We start from the raw sequence: 23,448 nt of genomic DNA, 5'->3' as shown, positions 1-23,448 counted from the left end.
AAATATACTCTTTTCTCAATTTTAGTTACATTTTAGAGAGTGGCAGATGATGGAGACACCATGTGTCTAGTCACATACTATTAAAAAAAAGTTTTAAAAGTATTAAGAGATAACAAAGACACAAATATTTTATAGAGCTCTTCTTTAAAAAAAAATATTACTTTTTGGTGGAGTTCCCTTTACCAGCTTCAGGGAACAATATGGCAGAGCTACCAGCAAGACATTTTCAATATTTTGTGAAAGCTGATAATGACTTACAATGCATAGAAAATGTTGATACTTTATTAGGCATGAATGACCTTATAGTTGATTTTGAAGGACTTCTAAGAACAAAGTTTTGTCATATAATTAATCACAATTATAGTAAGGAGAGACACACATTGGATTTTCAGAATTTTTTAAATTCCTGATAATTGTTTTTCACAAATCATAAGTTCATGAGTCATTTGGGTGTCCTGGACACTCCTAAAGCTAATATAATCTTAGGCTTTAAGAACATTAGTTTTGTTATCTTCTACTCTAATCAGACCACCTTTAGGATATTGTGTCTATGCTTGACATTATATTTTAGGAAGGGTATTTTACAGATGAACAGAGTCAAAAAGAAACCTTATCCTAGTGAGTCTCAGCTTCCTGTCACATGAGGTGCAATTGAATAAAGCAGAAATGTTTTATCCAAAAAAGAAAAAAAAAACCTTAAGGCAGAAATAAACATTTTCCTAAAATATTTAAGATTTATCAAGCAGGAGAGATATTTGATTTATTCTATTTGGTTCCAGAGAGCAGAACTGGGAAGAAAGGAAAATATTCCTGCCTGGCAATTTAAAACTATTCAAAAGTGAAGTGGGAAGTTTTCAAAGTCAAGAATTCTCTCTTAAATTATCAGTCACTTGACAGGAGGTAAAAGTGAGGTTGTTGCTCAAGTATGTTGTTGATATAGTTGTTTAGTTGTTTTTAGTCATGTCCAACTCTTCATTATCCTATTTGAGATAGACTTAGCATTTGTTATCTTCCACTTCCCAAAGAGAAAACAGGTTTAGGAAGACTGTGATTTGCCATAGCCCACATGGTGAATAAGTATGTGTGCCATAAATACAACTTCCGACTCCAAGGTTTATGTTTTTTCCACTATTGTTAGTGACATTTGGAGAGCTGGTGAAAATATCAGAGGAATAGAAATGTCTTTGAATAATTTTTCAGCGGATAAAGTATATTTCTTTCTGATTTAATTTCTCTAAGACATACATTGAAATCTCTTTATGATAGGCACCACTGTCTCAACCAAGGCACAGAACTACTTAAAATCACCTTGTGATGAGATCTTGGTAGTTTTTAGTTTCCAAATTCCCTTGGATGAAGTCCATAATAACCCAACTTATAATAAGCTCTGATATGTAGCAAAAAATATTATAGTGCGCTATTCAACAGAGTAAAATCCAACACTAGTTTTCTGTCTACCCTGTACAATCTGGATAATGGATATAAAGTTGTTTCTTTCTTAGATATTGAATACTTGACATCCATCAAAAGAAATTCCAAAGTAGGGCTGACTAAAGACCAATACACCATCAACCAAATTCTCATTCATCTAAGGAGCTCATTTCTCCACTTCGGATTTGCAGTTTGGATAATATCTAATTAAAGCTAGCAAGATGTATTTAAAGTTATTTCTGAAGGTTTTTAATGACAGCATTTATTCTTGATAAAAGTTAGCACTGAGTTTTGAAGAGCACTTTACAAATATCTTATTTTAGTCTCACAAAACCTAGGAAGTAGGGGCTATTATTATCTCCATTTTTAATTGGGGAAATTGAGATGAAGTTTAAATGACTTGCCCCCAGTCACAAAGCTAGTAAATGTATGAGGCTGGATTTGAAATGATTTGATTCCAGGTGTAGTGTTTTATTTATTGTGTTACTTTGTTGCCTCCTATTCTGCTTTAATTTATTGAATATTCTGCTTTAAAAGATACATAATTTCACCTTAATGGATATTACTTCCTCTAATATGGACACAATGTGTCCACATCCTGATAGTTTCATGAACCTATGACCAAAAAATTCTTGATGTTTAAACATTTACACACATAATTGATATTGTCAAATATATCAGGCTGTATTTCACACACACACACACACACACACACACACACACACACACAAACTAAAAGTCACCTTCAAGGTCATCAGATCTAATCCCCTTATTTTACAAATAAAAATACTGAGGTCCAGAGATAAATGACTTCCCCAAATAACTGACATTTGATTTGAGTTCCTCATATTCTAAAACCAGTGTTCTTCACACTATACTGGCTTGGTATTATCTATAGAAACTTGTTTTCTACTACCAGCACCTTCAAGAACCTATTTTCATTATAATCCCTTGATAAAACATCAAGAAAATTTTAGGGGTAAGAGTATTAAGGAAAATATCTAGCAATGGAAAATTAGTCTCTCTAAGATCACATCATGGAGGCATAGTAGCCTATTTTAAGATGAGGACATTTGGGAAGATAGGGGTATTTCTTTCTACTTTGAGAAAGTCCTAAATCCATATGCTGGAGACTCACAAACTGGGTACTGGGAGAAGGAATATTCTATGAACTTCTCTCAGTATCAGGTTATCAAGTAGATGCTGTGTCCAAACATCCTATAGAAGATAGAGAAATAGTGGGAAAGGGAAGAAAGAAGTATAAAATTGTAGAGTTAGGGAATGATAGAATCAAGTGAAAGGAGTTTTGATGTATTTTTAAGGATAAGAGAGTTCTGGGCATGTTGGTAGACATCAGTGAATGAACCAGTAGATAAGTTGAAGATTTTGGAAGGGCAACATTATGGGAACAATTTGACAGAGGACAATACAAATGAAACTTTGAAGAGAAGAATGGTTGCCTCTTTCTTCATCAGAGATTGAAATTAGGCAGAGAGAGAGAATGATAGCAAGAGACTTTGAAATATAGAGTATAGGAGAAGAGGGCTTCGTGCTTTTAGAACATAGAATGAAAAAAGTGATATAATGGAAATAATATAGGCCTGGAGTTGACTCAAATGCCCCTGACTTCATGGTTCTATTTCTATAAACTGTTCATTGTGTCTCTCATTCCATATGTGCATTACCAGTTGTCAGAGGCTGAAAAAACAATGAAAATAAACATGAAAAACACACCCAAGATAGAGTCATCTATCTTAGATATTTTAGAAAGCACTTTAGTTTCTTCTCCAAGATTCTCCATTTTGAGCATCATAGCTTATTAAATCTTGAAGGAACTTTGTATTTCTCTATCCTCACAGATATGTCCAATTTACAGATTGAAAACTAGGACCTTGAAAAGTAAATGCCTAAGATTACACAGAGGTTGCGGGAAAGTTGGAATTCAAACTCAGATCTATAATTTAAACTCTAGTGAGCATTAGTTATACTGCCTTATCTACTCTATCTTTCCATTTATTATCCTCATATTGTATCTTTGCACTGATGCTAAGTATTAAATACTTAAGATGAAGAAAAGCTTTTTATCCCCTGGATTATTGAAAAATGGCTATTTTTTTTTGGGGGGGGGGAAATACTCTTTTGACTGAGCACTATCAATTGTTGCCATTTTTCTTTTCTGCCTAAGTCATTTTATGTTTCTAAGTATCCTCTCTATTGATTCTTGACAATTCTGAAGTGGAAGGAACCTGCCAATGCCTCTAGTTGATGCCCCATCTCAGTAACTTCTCCTCTTTACAGCAATGTCATGTTAAATAGGAATCTTTCTTTGACTATAGCCTCACCAGAAAATTTAGCTAGAAGATCAAGTTTCATCATTGGTGACTGCATATGCTTCCTTTTTCCTCATCATTAGCTTCTTTCACTAATGATCACAGAGCCCGTATGGAAAAAAAAGGGAGCACTAAACTCAAATGTTAAAAAGAAAGCATTTTCTTACTAGGGTCTGAGTGTCAACATGCCATTGTAATTGACTTTCTTTCCCTATGATACCAACTAGCATTTATTAGGTATTTATTAGATATCAGGCACTGTGCTAAGCTCAGAGAATATTTAAAAAAAAAAAACTAGTTCTTAGTTTCAAGATGCTCACAATGTAATGGGAAAGACTACATGAAAACAACTATGAATAAACCTGTTATTACAGAATCATTTAGGAATAGTCTCATAGGTGAGGCAGGAAGATTATGGAAGACCAAGGAAGACTTCTGGCAAAAGGTGTGACTTGTGCTCAGACTTGAAGGAAGATAGAGAAGGAAGATAGTGATGGAGATGAAGAGAGAAAGTATTCTAGACATGGCAAAGAACCAAGAAATTGTACATAATGGTCATAATATATAAGTTAAAATGAAAATTTTTTTAAAAAAGAAAATGTCCAGTAAAAATTAGATAAACAAATAGAAGGGAAAATACCTTATGTTATAGGGAAGTATAAACTTATATATTTGTGAGAAATCTTAGACACTAATTTTAATCCTTCCCTTTTGCTTTTTGGAGGAGGGAACTGAGTCCCACAGATGTAAAATGACTTGTCCAATGTCATACAACTAGTTGGGGCAGCTAAATGGCACAATAGAGTCAAGATTCAAGAAGAACTGAATTGAAAATTAGTTTCTGATATTTATTAGCTCTTGGACCCTAAGCATGTTACTTTGCCTTGATGTCCTTGTCCATAAAAAGGGATAATAATAGTACCTACTTCTCAGGGTTATTGTAAGGATCCGATGAGTTACTAATTATAAAGTGCTTAGCACAGTATCTGGCACATAAAAATTATTATTAAAATGTTAGCAATTATTATTAGTGGCTGAGTAGTCTTTAAATCCAAAAGCAGCTAATTCCTAGCCTAAGAACTTTTCCCTATTAAATCATACTACCTGCACAAGCATTTTGCTTGTAATATTTTTATACTCACTATTATCTCACTATTAAACTTCAGAACAACCTTGAATAATCAATAATATTAAAGTTTAATTCTGATAGTCTGATTTGTTTCAGACAAGGAATGAATCTGCACTTGTAATTTCATGAATGTGGAGAACCCTTGGTGGGGAAACTCCCTCACCTGATACTGACTAGCACTTCACCTATAACCTTTACTTGTAGGCTGATAGATTTTGAGCTGAAAAGAACCTTTGAAATTATTTGATCTAATCCCCTCATTTTACAAATGAGGAAACTGGGATCTAGAAAAGTTAAGTCATACATGAGTTGGCAGTAGCTGAGTTAATATTCAAATTCAGGTTCTGTGAGTCTAGTGTACCATACCACAATGAGCTTCTTAGGAGCAATGAGAGTCAAGAGAACCTACATATTCCCATCTCCAAAATACTCTATCTGCTATGTAATTTTTTATCTCAACACAAGTATGATCCCCATTTAACCAATGAAGAAAATGAGGTTCAGAAAGCCAATGCAATTTTCATGAGTCATACCCAGTTTGCTGGTCTTGAACCCAGATATCCTAATTCTTAAGTAAATCACCAATATATTTCTCACTGGCATGTTACCAAACCCACTGACTGTTCCCCACTTTCATTGGCCCATATGATGATAAAGAAATCTGGACTGAGTCTCTAATAACCCTTAAGTCCTGGAATAAAAAAATCAAAGGTCATGTGAAGTGCTGCTTTCCTTCATTCTTCTGGCTAAAGATTGTGCAAGGTAAAGGAGGATACAATTCATAGGACATGGGAAGTGAATAAGTAATTCCAAGTATTATATCAGAAATTGGTATCTGTCTCTCCAAATAATGACTTGAACTCTCAGAATGATGTGTCTCAACAACAGGTATACTAACAAGCATTGATTTGATGTTATTTGTTGAGATGTCCAAGAAAGTGTCAAACTGATATTTGAGTTTGTAGAGGAGGTGAGGGAAGAGAAATGCTATGATAAACTGAAAACAACTACCATAGAGGTCAATAGATTTGGGCACAGGAAGAGTAATGTTTGGAAGATACGCCCCTTTCTTTACCAGTGAAGACAATTGGAAACATCACTTTTGACATGAAATAGCAATGCATGAATACAAATATGTCATAAAGCTAACAACAATGCATCTTTATAGTTATCACAAAAACTTTGTGGGATGAAGTCTATTACTGAAAAGTGAGGAGAAGGGAAGAATATGTTTTATTCAAAAGAAACACCTAATGGAAAGAGTAGAGGAATTACACTAAATGTCAAAAAGATAATAGGAATTTGCAAATCAGATATTAGAAGACTAGGAGAACATTTGGGTAACAATAAAGGAAAAAGGAAAATAAATGGTATAGCTGTGGAAAGTAAATTACAGATATTATTATAGATTATATATTATAGATATAGATAGACCAAATGGAATAGATGAATAGCAATTCTCTGATACAGATCACACAAATAAAAATGTAAGATATAGCAATGAAGAATTATATTCCTCACCAAGACTATTCAAATCTTCTTCTATCCCTTCACTCTCCCAGTGTTGCCTGCCTCCCACCAAAAGATAATTATGATTTCTACTTGAATGAAAAATTCAAGCCCAAATATTATTAGTTCCCATTTACCTTTTGCTCTATTTCTCATAACTTTTTGGATCCAAGAACAAGCATCTCTTCTTGCTAGACTAAACATTCCCCATTCACACAGTTACAATCCTTGTTCAGGTCCGCCTCCATCTACAAGGAACACTGTGCTAATTGTGTAAAACACAAGCTCTTTAGCCTGGAATGTAAACTATTATCTCCAGGCTCCAACTATTATCCCAAGCCCTAATTCTTACCTGGAATGTACTCACACTTCATCTTTATTTTTTAGAATCTAACTTCCTTGAAGGCTCATTGAAGTTTTCCTTGATTCCCCCCACCCCTTACTCCCTCCATCTATTAGTATTCTCTCCTTTAGATCCCTTTATCTGATCTTTCCTTTGTGTCCATACTCCCTACTTTTTAATTATACTTAATTATATTCAAATTGTGTACTCTCTTCAGTAGAATATAAACTCCCTAAGGATGGATTCTGTTTTATTTTTGTCTTATATACCCCATTTCCAGAACAGTGCCTAGAAATATTTAATATTTTCTGAATTGAATTGAGGTTTCTGTTCATTTGCTGGGGTTTATCTCTGTTAAAAGCAGAGAATTTGGTGAATTCTTTACTTGGCATCTTAACAATTTGTTTCATTTCCAAGATAGAAGAGAAAATAATGAAGAAAATTATCACCCTGAATCTCCTGATGACCAACCAGAAAGAACTGTTGGTTGAAATAACAACAATGTGGGAAAGCTTGAGAGAAAATGATTATGTCAGCAAATGTCAGTTCAATACAGTCTAATCCAAAAACCATGCACAAGACATTGAAGAATATTTTCAAACATTACAAAATATAACATATAACAATAAGTATGGTACAAGGTATAATAAACCTGTTTGCTCTGATTCCTCATCTATAAAATGAGCTGAAAAAAGAAATGTCAAACCTCTACCATGGATGTCTACCATGACAACCCCAAATGGGTCATGAAGAATCAGATCCTGAACAAAGGAACTATTGAACAACAAAAATAATGCACTGGGGCAAAGGAGAATCAATTAAATTAAGATTTAATCTTAGAGATTAAATCTGAGGTTGGGATTAATTGGTTTGGGTAGTGAAAGGATTTCACATGAGATTCTCTTAGAATGTAAGATCTTTGAGGACATATGCTATTTCCTTATTGCCTTTGTGTTCTGGTATCTAGAACAATACCTGACATATAGTACTCAATTAATGCTCTTTAAATTTAAATAGTTTTAAGAGTTTTTAAGAGCTAAGAAAGGACACTTTGGATACATCCAAGTGTGAGGAAAGTAGATTTCAAAATGTCTAGAAAAATGTAAGTTTGGAACTTCATTTCAAGGCACTAAAGGGGATGTTGTCAGCTCAATATGGATGAGAGTCCCTCAATGCAAAATCCAGCTAAACAATTAAAAGTCATCCTGATGAGGAGAAAATGATACAGCTGAATAAACCAGTGCAAATGGCACTGAAACAGTTGCACTAAGCCGGGATTTTTCAAGCACATTTACAAAAGGCAAGTGAGAGTAAATAATGACATGAAACTCTCTGGATGACATCAAGAAGTCTGAAATTCCAAATGACCTGAGGCTTGAAGAAAATGCCAAAGGCAATCCAAAGAAATACATATTTACACTGCATCCTGGGAGCAAGGAGCACTTTCTGGGAAGTGATACCAATGTGATGTCATGTCATGAAACCAACTCAATTTTAGTCAAGCTCCCCGATACTACCTATAATGTTCACATAGAGTTGAGAATGAAAAACTTATTTATTGCTTTTAGGAACCTGCCCAATTTAATTGTCCCTACCAAAATCATTCCCATTGGCTGTGGTAACAAAAATCTATGTAGAATCATGAGACTATACAAAGTAACATGAATAGGGTCCTAGACTGCAAGTCAGAAAGTTGTTTATTGTTGTTGTTGTTGAATTCTTTAGTCATATCCATCTGTTACTCCATGGACTATCACATGCCAGGCCCTTCTATCTTCCACTGACTATCCAACTTAATGTTCATTGTTTCTATGACACTATCTACCCATCTCATCCTCTGCCATTCTTTTCCTTTTGCCTTCAATCTTTCTCAGCATCAGGATCTTTTTCTATGAGTCCCTTCTTCACATCATATGGCCAAATTATTTAAGCTTCAGCTCCAGTATTTGACCTTCCAGTGAATATCCTGAATCAATCAGTATTGACTGATTTGATATCCTTGTTGTCTGAGGGACTCTCAAAAATCTTCTCTAGCACCACAATTCAAAACCCTGCTAGAGGCACTTATGAGTAATCTTGGCAAAAAAAAGTTTAACCTTTCTGAGACTCAAGTTTTCTCCTCTTTAAGATGGATATATTAATATTACCTTCCTTGCAAGGCTTTGGTAAGGCTCAAAAGAGATATATGTATGTAAATAACTTTGCAAATATGAGAGAATTATAGAAATGTGAACTGTTATATTTACAAAGAGAACACTTTGAATAATGGAGAATGAAATGGGAATCACAAAATCAAATATAAATGAAATTTTCATTCTATTCAAAAGATTGCAAAGAATTTGCACTGAATGATGGGATCAGACTGAATCATTAAATTTAATTCAATTCAACAAACATTAAATAAGCACCCACTGTATGCAGACAGCTATGGTAGGCTCTGAAGGACATGCAAGAGACATAGTCCCTGCCTTTGTGGAGTTGTCAGTTAATTTTCTGATTGTTCAGCAGCTGGTACTATTCTAATTATGTGTTTTTTTGATACTTCCTTCCACTGATTAGTTGCAAACCATAGCACTCCCAGGGAAAAGAACTGTCTCATTCCTCTTTGTGTGTTTGAGTAAATGCAGACCCCACCCTTACTTCACTGGGTTGTTCACTGGGTTCACTGGCTCTCTTTATTGTCCTGATAACTGCTCTTCCTTTTGACCTGGGAACTTCAGAGTATATGGCTTTCGGATAAACTCCCTGTTTATGGTTTTAAGAGAAGAGTAAGAGAGCAGTGGCTGAATCTTCAGGTTATATATGAAGATGAGAAAGGAAGGATTACAAAGGATGTTTGAGAAGAAAGGCTAGAAAGGCCAGAGAGGAACTTTACTGGGACATCCCAGCAGGAACAAAGTATTTGTGCACACAAGGCAAGGTTTGGTTCCCTGTTGATTATGTTCTTTTTTAAGGTTTTAGATTTGGCTATTACACAAGAGACTTCATTTACCACAAAATAAATCACTGCATGTTATGGAGAATAGAGTGATCTGACTTTACAATTGGGTCTGTTTATAAAAATTCAGATTCAAAAATATTTCACATTCTAAAGAACAACTCCCCCTAATCCCCAACCTGAATAGTGCACCTTGTGCAGCTGCCTACCTTGTTCACCTCTAGGTCCTGTTCTCTGAGATATGTGTTGATTGATACTGAGCTATTCATAACATGTACGTATGTATAAGAGATGTATAGAAAAGACTGGGCACATGGAACTAAATCTCTCTGTTTCTCTCTGCTTTTCTTTGTGTATGTGTGTGTGTGTCTGTCTGTCTGTCTGTCTATCTGTGTCTAGTTCTATTTTTGTCTCTCTCTCTCTTCTATCTCTGTGTGTATCTTTCTCTGTCTCTCTTTGTCTTCCTCTCTCTTTCCCTCTCCTTCTGTCTGCCTGTCTATGTCTCTCTGTGTTTCTCTGTCTCTATCTGTCTCTGTCTTATTCTGTATGTCTGTCTCTATTTCTCTGATTGTCTCTTTCTCCCTCTGTCTCTGTCTTTCTCAAGATATCTTAAGTTTGGAATGAGGAATACCTGCCTACAGACCAGTAGCATTTGGTTAATAGTATACTTGGGACAAAATTCTAGTTACTTTAACCAAGTTAGAATCTTCCCATCTACTGGCATAGTTGAAACTAGAGTCCACATATTTTACCTCCTAGTCCTGGGCTTTTTCCAGTGCATGGTATTATAGAATTCTACAGAAAAAAAGAAGAAATAAGAAGAAGCAGAAGAAGAACAAGAACAATAGAAAAAACAAAACAAAACAAGAAGATATTAATAATTATAGTGGCAGTACTAATAGTAATAATAATGAATAGTATTATGTTGCATTTTAAGGTTGTAATATATTTTATGGACATTATCTCATTTGATCCTTACAAGAAATATAGGGGCTACTAACCATCTCCATTTCACAGATGAGAAAATGGAAGCCAACAGAGATTAAGTGATTTGCCCAGGATCAACCATCTAGTAAATGTATGAGATAGGACTTTAACTCAGAGCTCCCTCACTTCAAACCCACCACTCACAGGAATTACTCCATCTTGGTGTTACAATTATAGATTAGCATAGCATATAACTATTACCTTTTATATTCATAGACTACTTGATATTTTTTGGAGCACCTTTCCTGCATCTTCTCATTTTATTTGCACGCTAAACCTATGTTTATATAGAATTATATACATTTAACAGAGGAGGAAATTATAAACCTTGTGAAATTGGGCAAACTCATTTGCCTTTCTGAAATTTAATATTCTAATTTGCAAAATAATTCTATATTTCCAAGACTTTCATTAAGGGCAATACAAATACTGGCATTTCCTGCCTTCTGCAGTTGTGAGTATCAAATGAGATCATGTATAGTGGGTGCTTTCTCTACATATTCATTAGAATATTCTACAGAGTATTTTCTCCACAATAGCATTATAAAGTAAATAGGGAAGTAATGTGAAATTCATTTTAGCTGTGAGAAAATGGGTTCAGAAAAATGAATTGACTTTCCCAAACAGAGTCATAACTAGGGTGGTGATTTCATGGGCAAGAAGAAGATTATTATATGCTAAGCTTTGGTGTTTCTACACTTTTGAAGGATTGCAAGAACTATCCTCTAGTTTAGTGTACCTGGAGCAAAAGCCTTGTTACTCTATCCTGGTTAGTCATAGTTACATATTTGAGGAATCCAGGTATCCTCTCTCCTATTCCAGGACTTTTTCTACTAAATAGTGTTTATGAAATTCTTTGGAAGCAGATCATTCAATAGGTGTCTTTTGATCAGCTATGACACAAAAATGGCAGAAGAATGGATTAGTTGGGACAGCAAGGTGTGGGGGTGAATAGGAAATGCAGTTGGCCTACCCTTCAAGTTCAACAAGTAAAGAAAAAACTAGCATCATTTAACTATGGGTCGAGAGCGTTTGAATATTCTCATAGCCTTAATATCAACTGTAGTATAGTATTTTGTTCCATCTAGATTTTCTTTCCATCATTTGTGCATGTAGCAAAAGTAAAGGATAGTAGATCCACATGTCCATAAGATTATAAAAATAATATCTTCATACATTGGGTAGATCTTCTATAAAGGATTTATGGAGGATTGTAGAATCAAAGATCTAGTGTTGGAATGGACATTATGGTGCATTAAAAGCATTGAGGTGGCTTGGTGGAGGGAACTCTATACCTAGAATCTGAGAGCCCTGAATTAAAATGCAAGTTCAACTGCCTACTAGCTTTGTGATCCTGCACAAGTCACTTAGCCTCTCTGCCCCAGTTCTTTCATCTGTAAAATGGGAATGATGGTAGCATTTCCTTCACTTACCTGTGAAATTGGAATAATAATAGCAGGAATAAATATAACATAATTATAGTAAGGGTGAAATAAAATAATATTTATAAAGCATTTTGCAAAAACAAAGTATTATGCACAATGTCCCAAAAGTTTTAGTACAGCTTTAAGCTGTTTGAATTTAAAGATATTTGAGACACTGTGTAATTGCTAAATATTCTTCTTCTTGTTTTTACTATTATTGACGTCATCCTTACTATTTCACCCTAGAGAAACATATAAAATAATACAAAGGACTCATAGGATCCCTTAACAACTAAGACATCCTGGAGCATGACAGGACCAGCTGGTCCAGCTCCTGCATTTTTCAAATAGGGAAACAGAAATTTACAAAAATTAAGTGACTTGCCCAAGGTCACACAACTATTGAGTGGTAGATCAGGAATTAGAATTCAAGTCCATTGACTCCAATCCCAACACTGTCCCAACTAATTACACCTATAATTATTCCTGAGTTCTGTCTCTCTGCAATTCATCACTCTCACTATATACCAAGCAACACACTTTGCTGGTATGTATGTGTGTGTGTGTGTATATATATATATATGTATGTCTTTAATACTTTTTTTATATGCAAATCCTCATAAATAATAATCTAGACATGCCCATCAAAAGTTTTTTTTTTCATTATTGAATATTGTTCTAAGGAATTGAAGGAAGTCCTTAATTGAAAGGAATATTCTTCTAAGATTATAGTCTTCAATGACATTTCTTCCATTCTGGCCCATAATGCAAGTTTTGATTTTCAAAATACAAATAGGAATTACCTGGGTGATAGTGCCAATACAGGGAATTCCCAATTGAGCAAAATATTCCATAAATGCAGGCTGATCCCTTTTCTGAACTCTGTAATCATCAAGGGTTGTTTGTAAAGACACGCATTAATAAAATCCAGAGGATAAAGGTACTATCTTTTGTTCACTCTCTTTTCTTTAGAGACAAAAAAAGTAAAATCGTTTTGTTTTAAACTAGACTTCTTTTTCTTGTGTTTTCTTAGGTGCTTTTATTGCTAGTCTTTCTTTACTCATTTTTCAGAGACAATCATGACCATCCAAGGCCTAGAGGTTAAAGATTCACTGTCTTTTATTAGTCCCTGGACCATTCAGAATAAAAAAGCTTTCATTCTCTCTTTTCTAGCTTCAGCTCTCTTTTCAACTGGACCCAATTAGCTTTTGTTATTAGTTCCTCTGTGCTTAAAAGCCTTCCCAGGCAGGATCCTAGAAATTAGGTGCCATTTCTGAGATGAGCTTGTCATGATAGACCTTGCTATGCCCACAGAGAACAAGGGTAGAATTATTCATTTGAAAGCAAGATTGTAAAGAGAAGACATAGCTATTGTGGCTCAGGGGTTGAACTCTTTCCTCCACCTGACCATCCATCCATTTAGATATTCATTTTCTAGGGACAATTAGAAAGCAAAAAGATCCTTCCCCCTACTACAGGAAGAATTTAAGCCATTTAATCTATAATAACCAGAAGTAATTCACAGAAGATATTGCAGATTTTGGACTTGAGTGCTTTCTATTTCTGACATGTTCACCCCACCCTCATAAATTATCATCTGGGACCCATATGGTTTGAAGTAAATAGAGATGAACCCAATAGTAAAGAAAATAATAATGGTATGACCTGCACCCAGTAGTCTGTTTCAGCGCAAAAATATCCCAGCATCCACCTCTGAGATTCTTTACCCTAACTCAACTATTCACATATAGGATTTAGAACCAGGACCACACATCTGTAATGAATCTTACTTTAACTATCTCATCATGATATATGTGTACACTCTGTATACACTTATCTCCTGACAGGCTATAGTGTGGTCAACCTTCCTGCACTTTACAGCTGGCTCAAGTAAATCTATAAAGTACTAAATCTATATCAAGAGCCCACTGAAATTCATAACCCAATGTTTTCTGTGTTCTAGCAAAATATCCCTCTTCATTTTATTTCCCCCATTTCATATGTTCTCTTCTAAGGAATGAAATCTTTTCAAATTATTAAATGACTACTACTGTGCCAGATACAAAGTATTGATATAAAGATGAATAAGAAAGGATGCTTGCCCTCCTGGAAGTTGCAGCTCAGTAGAGAAGACGAGGCAACTGTAGAAATAACGTAGTCCAAAATAGAGTATGATAATAGCATTGAAGAGGTATAAACTTTCTGTTATATCTTGGAACCTGTCATATGCAAACATTAGAGATGCTTCATTCATTTATAAAATGTTCATTGAAATATAAAACACTATAAGATATTAAGAAGAGCAAATATGAATTTAATGTCATTCTTATCTTCAAGTAAGCAATTAAATTTCAATGTCTATCTCCAATCTTTTCCATGAAATGATCCATCTCTCTGTTCACTTCTCTCTGTATTAATTTAAGTATCTTCCTATATTGGTTATGGCATAGTAATATTCCATTACATTCATTTGCCATAATTTGTTCAGTCATTCCCCAACTGATAGGCACTCCCTTAGTTTCCAGTTACTTGTCACTACACAATGCTGCTGTAAATATGTTTTGCATAAAAAGAAACTATTCATCTCTACCCAGCCTGTATCTATAACTCTGGCAGTAAAAGAATTCTAAAATGATTCCAATTTTAATGTTCTTTAGTTAAATCACCAAAGGTTAGATGTACATGAAAATCTGAAGATAATCTAATCACAGGATTAGAGGAAAGAAAGATGTAAGAGACATCAAAGTCACAGGATCAAATTCAATCCAGTCATAATTGGATGGAGAAGTTACAGCACCAAAGAAATGGAGTGATCTCCCCAAAGCTACATGGGCAGTACAAGTAGCAGAACCTGGATCTGAAAAGAAAATGACTTGGATTGACTTGGGATTGACTCAGGTGTCATCTGTGGGTGGCCACTCCCTTCATTTTAAAAATGAACAGCCTGAAGTGCAGAAAGGGATAACAACCTTTCAAGACTCACATAGCTGTTATGTGACAGGACCTAACCCCAAACTCAAATCTTCTGACTCCAATCCCAGTGCTTTACGCATGTATCTTACACTATTTCTAACCTTCCTATATGAAGCTATATAGGTCACATATGGAATCAGAAAGAACCAAGGTCAAATGCTGCGATAGGTGCTTAAATGCTGTGTGACCCTAGGCAAGTCATCTGTCTCATTTTATAACTTCATCTATCTCAGAGTCTTTATTTGTAAAATAGAGATGATATCACTTACCTCCCAGGACAGTTGTGAGGAAAAATGATATGGTATTTTGTAAAGTGCTTTAGAAGTAATAAAGTGTTATATAAATACTAGCAACTAACAATACAGAGGAGCAAAGCAACCCAAGACTTCAGGATTTGTAAACAATTCCTCAATCCAAAATTTGTCATGAGAAAAACTCTGCTGCCAGCCATGTGGAAAATCACTAAGGATCTTATTTCAAACTGACAAAAGCTTTAATCTAGCATGATTCTTCCATGCCATGGCCCTTGAAGTTTTTATTGCCTTGTCAACATCAATTCTATGGTCATAGCCATCCACCACTGTGTAATCAGTTTTACTCTTCAGAAATCTAGATATATATATTCATCTCTCTTAAGAACTTTAGAATTGATTGTGTGACATGGAAGACACTGGCAGAAGACCACCCAGCACAGTGTACCCTCATCAGAGAAAGTATTGTGCTCTATGAGCAAAACAGAATTGAATTGGCTCAAAATCAAGAAATGTACAGTTAAAAAGTCCACCCAAATATTAAAGGGACTATTTGTGTCTGACCTGTGACAGAGCATTCTGAGCTCATGCTGGTCTGCTCAGCCACAGTCGAACCTGCTATAACTTGACTATAACAGTGATGTCATTTTGGTCCTCTTCAAGAACAAAGGACAACAACTAACCAACCAACAAGATATTGGAGTTTGTGGGTTGTATCAAAGATAAGTATTTACAATGCAATTCAAAGGCTCAGTAAAAAGAAAAACCAAAACCAAAAACTAATAATAATAATAAGCATTTACTTATCACTTTAAGGCTTACAGAATACTTCGATCCTTATAGTAGTTCTATGATATAGACACTATTATTATCCCCATTTTACAGATGAAGAAATTGAAGATGAGAGAGATAGTGACTTGCTCATAATTACATACAATATCTATAATGGGATTTGAATTAAAATCTTTCTGGTACTCTACGCATTAGATCACCTAAATGCCGTAGTAGCTAAAATCCATGTGCTATTTTAGAGTTCACTAAGTCCTTGACAACTACTACCTTATCTATTCTTTACACTAAAGCAATAAGCCAGGAGAAAACTGAGACTTATAACTAGGTTAAGTTACTTGTCCAAAGTCATTTAATTGATAAGGGCAAGATTTATAATAGGAGTTCAATCTATCTGACTCAAAATCGAGAGAGTTTAACATGACACTATGATTCTCTCAAGAGAAATGTGCTAAGGTTGGATAATGCAGAGCAGGGAAGGGAAAAGAGGAAAAGAATAAGCACTTATAATAATGCTTACTATATACCAGGGACTGATCTTTGTGCTTTACAAAAATGATCTCATTTTATTCTCTCAGCATCTCTATGATTGCTATTTTCCTGATTTTTACAGTTGAGTAAATGGAAGAAAACAGGGGTTAAGTGACTTGCTCAGGAAAACACAGCTCACACATAAAATCTGAAGCCAGATTTTAATGCAGGGCTTCTTGGGAAGGAAATTCCAGTCTCAGTGCTATATCCACTGCACCACTAGCTGCCTCTAAAAGATATACATAAACAAATATGACACAAGTCCTTGCCTTCAGGGAAAAGATGCACAGTAAAATACAGGGCACTGAATGAGTTTCCTTGGAGAAATATTATCCAATGAACTCTCATCCCTGGTGAAGCAGAATATTGTAATGAAATTGAATGCTGGGTTCAAATCTAACTTCTGATATTTGATAGCCATTTGATTATGGGCAAATTCTCTCTGATTTCCCAAAGCCTCTGCTTCTACTTCAGTCAAATAGAGAAATAATACTTGCCCTACCTACATCACAGTGTTATTTTGAGAAAGGTGCTTCACAAACTCTAGCATGCATGAGGAAAAAATGATACCAAGAAAAACTGGACTCTATAGTATCTGGATATCTATCCTAAATTATTCCATTTTAAATTAACTATCCATCTTAAGAAAATATGAGTGGATAATGGATAGACAGTAGTCTTCCTAATGTCACCTAACATTTAGTAAATGGTAATGAATACAATTGACATACAGGTACCCATCATGCATTTTGAGACAATTGAATAAGGATCTTTCCTATTTCAGGAGGCATTTCAATTGTCCCATTATTTCTTTTTACTTCAGTTGGTATTTGATCCCACTTCATCCCACAAAGATGTTAACTGTATATTGGAATTTGTTTTGAATGTAATCTATAACCATATAATAATAACTCCCTCTTAATCACCAAAATTATTTTTCATTTCATGTATATATATGTATGTATATAAGCATTTGTATTTACTTATCTATATAAATATTATTTCCTACCAACTCCCAACCACTATTAAATGTGAGCTCCTTGAGGGAAGGGACAGTTTCATTTTTATCTTTGTCTCTCCAGTATCTATCTATCTGCTTATCATAGTGCCTGGAATATAGTAGGAGCTTAATCAATCCTTGTTAAATTGAATCCTATCAAGTTACCAAAAAATGATAAGGTGGGAGGAAGAATATTTCTAATGGTAGCCATTTGTATTTTCTGTGAAGAAGTCCATGGTATTGACAAAAAGAGATGCCCTTTGAAAGCTGTGAATATATCTTATCAACAAGCACAGAACTAGAATATTTGGAACCCTGACTTCAAAAGCAGATCTCCCACATTAAATATAACTGTATAATATTCCAGTCAATATAATCATCTGTTTTAAAATCCATTCACCCTCAAAATACTTAATATATTATACCTAGGGTTGTCCCTCTTTAGTTCTCAGATTCTTCACAAAGCACATTTCTCCTTTCTCCTGGGGATATGTAAGGGGATTTTATAGTATAGGTGCATAACAAGGATAAACATGCAATGTTAAGAGCCTGCATTGAAGGAGGAAAATTGTTCACTTTTGCTTATTTTGTAGCCAAAAGCTGGGTCTCTTGGATCGGGTTCGACTTTCTAATCCTCGTGGTACCAATACTAAAGGAAAGCTATTTACTCCTCTGAATGTAGATGCCATAGAAGAAAGTCCTTCTAAAGAGCCAAAAAATGTTGGCTTGAACAATAAGGAACGTTTTCGGACTGCATTCCGAATGAAAGCGTATGCATTTTGGCAGAGCTCTGAAGGTAATTCCAGCTCCTCTTCCTTCCTTCAACTTCCTCTCATATTTCCTCCATTCCTTCCAAGCTTATTTCCTTTTCAAGTTCCATTGATGTAATTTTAAAGTTGCCCAGAATCTTCAAAATAGTCCATTTCCCTAATCCTGACTAACCACCTTTTCACCAGATCTTTTACATTCTCACTATACATATAGGGATAGGAAAAATCCCTGCTCCACCCACACTCAAAAAAATTAAGAGACTTTTCAGGAAACATACATTTCAATCAGGCAGTTGCATTTAATAATAATAATTAACATTTGTCAAGTTCTATAAAGTTTCCAATAGGCTTTTAATATTTTATTTGAGACTCTTCTTGGTTATAAAACCTTTATCCCCCTTTTACAGAGGAAGAAAATGGGGTTCAAAGATGGCCAGTGACTTGTCCTGATTCTACTACTTTATGTCCTATGTAGGATACAGCGTCTTCATTTTTCAGGCGCCTCGAGCATCAGGGGACAATGATGAGGAAAGGCAGCATGGTACCATGGACAGATAATTGAATGAAATCAAAAAAAAGCTTTAATTAAATCCTGATTCTGACACTTCTTTTCTCTATGATCCTGGACAAATGATTAAGCTCTCTAAGTCTCACCTCAGTTTCTTTGTAAGATGGTGATGATATGCTGAGTACCTGTCTCATAAGTTTTTATAAGGTTCAAATGAAATAATGTCCAAAAAGTTATTTGCACGCTTTCAAGTACTATAGATATGTCTATTATTTTATCATAATTATTATACAGTATGCCACTTACTCCCTTATAATATGATTGTTGGCCTCCCCCACATAAATACTTTATATAACATGTATTTATTGTATATGAGAAATTCTTTGGACTCACAACTATTGGTTTCATTATTATATCTCATCAAAGATCTCAAAAAAGAGCCATAATTTATCAGGTGGAGATTGGGAGAGAGAAGGAAATCTTTGTCCAGAATGTTGTATACCTAGTGGCAGCATTCTGCCAGAACTAAATTTTCAGTTAAACTGGAAAAGGAGTCTTAAAGTCATCAATAAACCATCCCATAAAAAGACCAGGAGAGATCCATATTAATAAGAATACTGTACATTTTTATTTTTCCTTTCTGAGGAATGTGCTTTATTAGGATATGACACCACTAAGATTTAGGTCAGGAAGTAGCCTTATTGAATTCAGCTCTCTTATTTACAGATCTCAGAAAAGTTAAGGGTTAGTGAAGTAAAACTCAAACCTAGGCCTTCTTGATTCCAAGTCTACCACCTTGTCTCAACAGGCATTGACTCAAAAATTCAATTGATATATATTTATCAGTTGTCTTCTGTGAACAAAGCACTGTGCTAGGCACATCATACTGTTTGAAGATGAACAATGATCAGTGCCCTTAGGAACTTACAGTCTAGTAGTAAAAGTAGAACTATATATGAGTGTACACATATAAATAAATATATACATAGTTGACATATATAAACGCATACATACACACATAAATTTTATGCATTTATGCATATGTATGTAAGTATGTCTATATATGAATAAACACATACTTCTGTTCACATATATACATATCTATATATGTGTGTATATATATATATATATGAATATACACATAAATAATCAATTTCTTACTCTACTATGTAGAGAATGTATGATTTCAATGATATGTTTATCCATCAACACAAATCATAACTTTCAATTTCTCAATAGATATTCCTTATGTCAATTCATAATAATAATAATAATAGTCATCACTTATGGTAAGTCCCCAGGGATGAGGTCTTCCAAACTTAGCTAACCTGGTCCTTGAATGACAAACACACAAAACTCAAACCGTTTTCAATTTAAGATCCCACCTAAGCTTGAGCTTCATTGGCTTAAATGATTGGTTCACTTTCATGCCATACTGAGGAATTGAAATAGAACATTAGGCACCATAAACATATATTAATCACCTCCTGTGTACATAGCATAGCACAGTCCTAAGCACTGTGGGGAGAGTGGGACAAAGAGCTTGAGGCAGTATTTGACAGTAGGATATATTTGGAATCAACCAGCCTTGCTCTGCCATTTACTTCCTGTGTGCCTTTGGATAATTATTTCACTTAACTTCTCAACCTCCATTTTTTCATCTGCAAAAATGAGGGGAATTGGAATAAGCAGTCATTAATATCTTTTCTGGTTCTCAATCTATGGTCTTCTAAGCCCTGGCCTTTGCCCTTATGGAGTATTACAGGACATACAAGTACAACAAATAGTTTGAGTTCTACTTCTGTAACATCAAAGTGTTTCATAAATTTATCTTATTTGAGCTTTGCAACAAGCCCATGAAGTAAGCAGTTATCCCCATTTTACAGATGAAGAACTTGAAGCACAGACAAGTTAAATTAGATACCTAAAGTCTTATAGTAAATAAATGGCAAAGGCAATAGCCAAGCCCAAATCTTCCAACTGAAAATTTCCACACAATTCTGAATTCTAAGCATTTTTAGCTTTAATTAATTGAAATTCTTTTTAAAATAATCATAGAATTGAAAGGCCATAGAGGCCAAACTCCTCATTTTACTAAATAAGGAAACTGAATCACAAATATGTTAAATAATTTCCCCAGGATCCCACAGTTAGTATTTGAGATAGGATTTGAGTTTATCGTTCTAACTCCAAGTCTAGTATACCATGCTGCCTCTCCAGGCTGCTAAGTTTTTGTATCCTAATTCCTAGATGCTGGGACAGGAGAACCCATGACTGAAGAACGGGGTTACAGTAATGAATTCCTCATAGAAGACATGATCCCCACACTCAAGTCGGCTATCCGAGCAGTCAGGTATTGCTTTTATTGTGTGTCCTTTTTGCTTCCATGCAATCAAATGAAAACAACCAGAAACTGCTTCCATTCGAAGGCAAATTTTCCCTTAAGTAGTTAGGGAAATGTTGGCATTTGGTTGACTTTTGAGGTCAGGTAAGAATCATCTTTAATTTTTGTTGTTATCATTTTCAGTCACATCTGACACTTTGTGACCCTATTTGGGATTTCCTTGGCAAAGATAGTGGAGTGGTTGCCATGTTTTTTTCAAGCTCATTTTACAGAAGAGAAAACTGAGGCAAAAAGGACTAAGTGACTTACCTAGGATGACACAGTATCTGAGGCCAGATTTGAACTCAGATTTTCCTGACTCCAAAAACTGGCATTCTATCCACTTAGTTTGTCCCACCCTTACTTAATAGGAATAAAATTTAAAAGGTTTATCATACAGAATATTACTCTAAGTCACAGTTGTAGAATGTTAACATAGAAGGAAAATAAGAAGTCATCTATGAATCAACTATCTATGAATGAGTCCTTCTAAAGTATGCTTATGGGATTCTTCACCCTCGTAGGAAAACTGTCAGTGATGGGTACTTTCAGTTCAAGTTGACTTATTCCATTACTGAAGAGCTCTAATTGTTAAGTTATTTTTTATGCTGAACTGACATTTAACTCCCTGAAACTTCTATCCATTGGTCACATAGTAATTTTTTTTTCCCTAAAAGGAAGACTGAACATGATTAACATCTCTTCCACATATCAACCTTTCAAATATTTACATACAGCAATCTTGCCCCCTTAAATAAATCTTCTCCAGCTCCCCAGTTGCTTCACTACATTTTTACATGATATTTTCAAGTGCATTTTTCATCTCCTTCCTCTGGACACGGTCCATTCTGTAAAAAATTTTCTTAAAATGTGGTACCCAGAACTGATAACTACAGCAACATTAATTAGCATTTATATAAAAATTTGAGGTTTGCAAAGTGCTTTATATTTTTTTCAGATGAGAGCTTCTATCAGTATTACATGAAAAAGTGATTTATATAGTAACAAGTGATTCCCAATGGTTTTTTCTTCTAAAAAACACAGAATAGCTTCCATGTACTTTCTAGCAGTGTTCTCCACATAAAATAACTCTTCTGATTGAAAAGAAGGCAAAGATTGACTTTGGGTTGACCTTAACAAGTCAGTGAAGAAGGTCCTTTCTCTCCTCCACTATTCTAGTGTCTGTTTTCCTCCCTCTCTCTCTTTTTTAAATAAGACAATCAAGCACAGGGTTTTGTCTAGACTAGAACATAAGAGTCTAATCTGTCTATTTATATTTACTTAATAATTCAGAAGCAAAGTGAAAGCAGGCCTCCTTGTTTTAAAAGTCATCCAGCTCCCAAATTCTCTGAACTTTCTAAGACTTATCAACAAAGATATGATCATTTTCATCACCAAGCATTTCTTTAGAAATGGAGTACATGAAATAATTTTATCCTGTATTTCATAGAAATTCTGATGTACAGATTATTAAATATCTCTACAAAGATGAATCATGGTAGATAATTTTAATATTGCAGCATTAGCACTTCCTGTCAAACTAAAAACCATAAGAAATAAAGATTAAAATCTCTCTGAAGTTAGGACTTGATTTGCAAAAATTCTCTTTATTAAAATTCATTTGCCACATCAACGCAGTATAAAGGTTGGTTTATCTGATGATATATTAAAAATGGATCTGTTATTAAATTTGTTTTCAAAACAGTCCCAAGAAATAGGTTGGACAAATTTTTTTAGAATCCCATTTTATAAATAATGAAAATAATGTACAGAGACTTTCTTAAAGACATTCAGCTAGTAAAGGATGAGCTTAAGATATGAGCTAAGTGGCGAGGGCTTACTTCACTATACCCCAATGCAGACAGGAGTGAGACATATATCTGTAGTTTTCTGCAATCAGACATTACTTCAGAACCATGCTATAAAACACTTTCCTCTCTACACCCCACAAAGATTTGTTTCCTAATAGTTGGTCATGGGACATATTCTGCTCCTTCCTATGCATGATGAAAGGAATATTCTCTTGTTGCCCACAAACTAAAACTAAGATAGTTCAATACCCCCTACTCTCCATTTGATAGATGAGGGAACTAAAGGCTCGAGAGATGATGTGATTTTTGCTCTCACATGCAATAAACATGAAAAGCTGGGA

The 23,448-nt window shown here is 34.7% G+C and overlaps 1 protein-coding gene across 1 annotated transcript in view; it reads left to right on the top strand.

Moving 5' to 3' along the window:
- KCNQ3 (potassium voltage-gated channel subfamily Q member 3) overlaps nucleotides 1-23,448 on the top strand; it is a 446,114-nt gene that overhangs the window by 401,946 nt on the left and 20,720 nt on the right. Inside the window, exons 10-11 of the mRNA XM_051971104.1 lie at nucleotides 18,229-18,431; nucleotides 21,164-21,266. Coding sequence (XP_051827064.1) covers nucleotides 18,229-18,431; nucleotides 21,164-21,266 — 306 coding nt within the window. The remainder of the gene's footprint in view (nucleotides 1-18,228; nucleotides 18,432-21,163; nucleotides 21,267-23,448) is intronic.

Source organism: Antechinus flavipes, chromosome 1, assembly GCF_016432865.1.
Source record: "Antechinus flavipes isolate AdamAnt ecotype Samford, QLD, Australia chromosome 1, AdamAnt_v2, whole genome shotgun sequence".
In the NCBI taxonomy this organism is placed as follows: Eukaryota; Metazoa; Chordata; class Mammalia; order Dasyuromorphia; family Dasyuridae; genus Antechinus; species Antechinus flavipes.
This window is presented reverse-complemented; position numbering and strand designations above follow the sequence as displayed.